Below are 4,649 nucleotides of genomic sequence, written 5' to 3'. Positions count from 1 at the left end.
ATCAACAACGGTTTGCACTAAGCAAACGCGTCATGTTCTCCTTATCATACGTTACATCTGCCATCATGTCTCTTGCCGACTAGAATAGTACCACTGTTGGAGAACGGCTTATTAGTGCCGGTCACAGGGCGTATTAGTGCCGGTCCCTGTGGCCGGCACTAAATGGCCGGCACTAACGTGACAGACGTTAGTGCCGGCTACTCTGACCGGCACTAACGCGCGCGTGTTAGTGCCGGTCCGAAATACCAGCCGGCACTAACGTGCCCGACCCCGCACGAGTCCTCACAGCAAGGTTAGTGCCGGCTGATATAACTAGCCGGCACTAAATGTTTTTTCTTCTTTATATTTCTTTTCTTTTCGTTTTTATACGTATGGCTATGCGTATTTCTACCGTATGTGACTACATAGTCGTACTCTTTGCATTGCACAGTATTATTAGAACAGCATATTACACTAACATTATATATATATATATATATATATATATATATATATATATATATATATATATATATATATATATATATTTGTCGTGTATGGAACACTTAGGAGTTCAAAAGTACATGAGATATTACAAATTATTAAGCACATCAACTATAGTAACGTATCAACTTCCTCGTCGTCGGATCTTCTTGGGCGACGGTTATACGGAGATCGCCATGAAATTCGTCCTTAGGATTTATGACGGAATCTTCGTGACGAATCGCCGGTGGTGCGCCCTGTGTACGGGATTGCTGGTGTTGGCAAATCATATATTGTTAAACATGTCTACTACAAGCAAGTGATTCAGGGAACTTTTAAAAAGTTTGGTTGGGTTGATGTACCTCGTCCATTCAATTTAAGGGAATTTTCTTGGAGATTACTCTTGGATTTCCACTCGGGATCTCTCCAACATGGCAGCATGTTTAGAATCAAAGACCCGGTTCAAGAATGTCGTGAGCTTCTACAAAATTATAAGTGTCTCATCGTTATTGATGGTCTGCAATCCACGGAAGACTGGGACCAGATAAAAGCTGCCTTGGCCTTTCAACGTGATAACCGAAGCCGTATCCTTGTCATTTCATATGAAGAAAGTGTCGCCACATATTGTTCAAAAGATAATTGGTGGAATGTCGAAGGCCTAGAAATTGACGACGCGCTTGATCTCTTGATAAGAACGGTAATTTTAATCACAACAAGCTACATGACCAAATTTATTATTTGTTATAGCGATTTATTTAGAATTTTACATAAGTGCTATGCTTACATATTATTAAGTAGGAGCGGGACGAAGTCATTTACAGTTTTACACTAAAATCTCACGCATGCCATATCAGCGTATAGCATATATCTAATCAAGGTTAATTAATCAAAGAGGAAGGCTATAGATACATATTTTGACAACTTAATGCTCCTACATACGTGTATGTACATATACTCCCCCCGTCCCAAATTATAGGTAGGTTGTTCTGGATTTTTTTTGTGCATAATTTTTTCTATGCATCTAAACATAGGCTTTATTTATATACACAGTGAAATTTATGTATAAAAAAATCAAAGCAACCTACGATTTGGAACAAAGGGAATATTGTTTATATATGTAGGAAAAAAATCAAAAAAATCAGTGTAGGAAAGATGAGCACCCACAGCCTGAGTAGTAGGAATAATCAATCACTTTAATGCTACTACATAATTTGGAATACACACACTTGTAGCTTGTGAGGTTGCAAGTAATAGTATGCATATCAGATTGAGACCAGTTTTTCTCGGGTTGCAAATAAGGTGTGCGCATAGATTGAACAGTGAATGAGCATATTGCAATTTAAGTAATCCATGTTTGCACCCGACTAGTACTACCATTTGCAATTGCATATTGAACAAAGTTGCAATTGGTGTCTTATTCACTTTGTTTCGTAACACAAACTCCGAAATGTTGCACATCTGTTATTCCTCACGCGCATAGTTTAGACGTAAATAATTGCCAAAATCTCCTGGACACGTCTTGATGTGTGAGTGTGATGGGAGACACAAATTTTGATCATGTAAATCACTGAAAGCCTTATGCTTTGTTTATTCTTATAAATTCATTAATTGGATGACAGTTGCAATAATTCTTATTCTTAAATTCTTCGTTGGGTTTAGTAGATGCTTATTTTCAAATTCATTTGATGACAGGCATCTACGAGTCGTTGGAGTAGCTGGCCTTCTGACCCGAGCCCCGCGGACATTGAGCAAGCAAAAATTCTCCTACACAAGTGCGGCGGACTACCCCAAGTGATTGTTGCTGTAGGCAACTTCATGGCTGAAGGATGGAGCATCGACAATGATGACAACTTTATGGGGACGTTGGAGACCCACCCAGCATTCGGTAGTTTAAGGGGTCTGTTTGACTGGGTCCATTCATACTTCCATTCTTGTGAAGATTTGCTCAAGCCCTGTATCTTCTATCTGTCAATCTTCCCTGTGAACCACAAAATTCGGCGGAGCCGTTTGGTGCGACGGTGGATTGCGGAAGGTTACTCCAGGGACACCAAAGAAAGGACCGCTGAGGAGAATGCAGAGGAGTCCTTTCTCGACCTCTGCAAGCTAAACATGATCCAGGTGCCGGGATCCACAAGCCTGTCCTATTTCATGAGGATGCCCTTGTGCCAAGTCAATGGTTTCTTCCGTGAGTACATTATCTCACGGTCGATGGAAGAGAACCTCGTGTTTGAATTGGAGGGGCACTGCAGTGTGAATTCGCAACACACAGGACGGCATCTCACCATAGGGAGCACCTGGGACAGAGACATGAGTGTGTATGGGAGCATCGACTTCTCGCGGCTGCGGTCACTCACGGTTTTTGGTGAGTGGGAGTCCTTCTTCATCTCTGACAAGATGAGGATAGTCCGGGTGCTGGATCTGGAGGACACATCATCAGTGACAGATGGTGACCTCGAGCAGATGGTCAAGCTGCTGCCTCGCCTCAAGTTCCTCTCCCTAAGAGGATGCAAAGAGATCACTCGTCTCCCAGATTCCTTTGGTGCCCTGAGGCAGCTTCAGACTCTGGATATCAGACACACCTCGGTTGTCACGCTCCCAGCAAGCACCACCAAGCTACAGAAGCTGCAGCATATTCGTGCCGGTACTACTGTACAACTAGATGATGACACCAGCATTGTTGACAGCCTAGCACCGCCGCAGCCAGAAACAGCAGTGACTTCAACACTGTCGATGAGCAGGCTTCGTCGTGCTGCTACTTTGGTGTTGCCAGAGTTGTGGACACACCGCGGACGGCTGCTTCCTGACTCTCATAATGGTGGCGTTGTGGTGCCTCGAGGGATCGGGAAAATGACGGCCTTACACAATATCAGCGTCATCGACGTCAGTGTTGCAAGTGGGTCAGCTATCCTGGAAGAGCTCAAGAACCTTACCCAATTGCGCAAGCTTGGAGTGTCTGGCGTCAAACGGGAAAACTGTAAGGAGTTGTGTTGTGCCATCTCAGATCACGCCCATTTGGAATCCTTGTCACTGTGGCTCGGCACGAATCAAGCTGGCTGCCTGGATGCCATTTCCCCGCCTCCCAAGAAACTGGAGAGCCTCAAGCTATACGGACAAATAGACAAGTTGCCGCCATGGATCAAGCTGCTGTCCAATCTCAGAAAATTGAAATTACGGCTGACTATGATAAGGCAACATGAGGTGGATCTCCTCAAGGACTTAACAAGCCTAAACATTCTGTGTCTTTCTTTCAAGGAGTTTGAATATGGCGAGCTCCGGTTCAGGGGGGGGACAAGTTTCCGGCAGCTCTGGGTCCTTGAGATTGCTTGCAACTCAAGGTTACAGTCTGTTACATTTGGGGATCATGTAATGCCTAGGCTTGAGGTCCTGAAGATCCGCTGCTGTAATAATGTGCCAACCTTGAACTTTTCAGGGCTAGAGAAGCTACAAATTCTCAGGGAAGTCTTACTTAAAGGATCCTATGATAACAAAGTGGAGCAAGATATGCGGAGCCAACTTGGTAAGCATCAAAACAAGCCTGGTTTCAAGGTGGAACCACGTTCGAATTCGTCCTGAATAGGGTTAGCTGCATGAGTTGCCCTGGAAAACATGTTATCAAAATATTCTCGGCCCAGTTGATAGGTTTGGCCGTTTGGACATTGTTGGTTTGCTTTTTTGGCTAATAACGATCAGCTAATGCCTCCAATATAGAGGGCGCATGCCTTATTACATGAAACAGAAATTGATTGCCCTGATTCGTGTACGTGCATGGCTTTTGTATTATCTTTTGCTACCTCTTATTTACAACTTATACATGGCTCTATTTTTCAACTTATACATGGCTTTTGATAAGTGCTTCTGGAAAGATGTTAGCAACTCCAGTAATGCAGAAGCTCAAGATGTTGATGGGCCGCGCCGAAGCAAGCGGGCTGTACAGCCCAATGGCAAGTATGTTGGAGGCGTGTGGGCTTGGGAGAGTGCGAGGACACGTGAGTTGAGGTGTGCGTGTAGCGTGAGCAACTACTTAAGCATATCTTGTGAGAGATATAAGGGAGAGAACAATTTGTATCAAAACTCCATCCGAGACAAGGTGTCCTCGTGGCTTCCTCGCCAATTCTTCTCCTCTTGATCTCGATTTCTTGCCCGATTCGATCTCGTTTTTGTGCTTCCGTCCTCGTTTTTCCCTTCCT

The 4,649-nt window shown here is 44.0% G+C and overlaps 1 protein-coding gene across 1 annotated transcript; it reads left to right on the top strand.

Moving 5' to 3' along the window:
• Positions 1 to 692: 692 nt before the first annotated feature.
• LOC120686476 (disease resistance protein PIK6-NP-like) lies at positions 693 to 4,294 on the top strand. The gene is made up of 2 exons (XM_039968702.1): positions 693 to 1,159; positions 2,155 to 4,294. Exons 1-2 carry the CDS (start codon positions 902 to 904, stop codon positions 4,033 to 4,035), a joined length of 2,139 nt encoding a protein of 712 aa, XP_039824636.1. The 5' UTR covers positions 693 to 901; the 3' UTR covers positions 4,036 to 4,294.
• Positions 4,295 to 4,649: the final 355 nt, after the last annotated feature.

This window comes from Panicum virgatum, chromosome 8N (assembly GCF_016808335.1).
Source record: "Panicum virgatum strain AP13 chromosome 8N, P.virgatum_v5, whole genome shotgun sequence".
NCBI lineage: Eukaryota > Viridiplantae > Streptophyta > Magnoliopsida > Poales > Poaceae > Panicum > Panicum virgatum.
Note: the sequence above shows the minus strand (reverse complement) of the source record. Positions and strands in the feature narration are given on the sequence as shown.

Bases quoted from the DNA above. Each gene is read 5' to 3' on its own strand.
- LOC120686476 (XM_039968702.1), top strand. From the start codon at position 902: ATGTTTAGAATCAAAGACCCGGTTCAAGAATGTCGTGAGCTTCTACAA. The intron at 1,160-2,154 runs GTAATTTTAATC...ATTTGATGACAG, and splicing joins TTGATCTCTTGATAAGAACG to GCATCTACGAGTCGTTGGAG.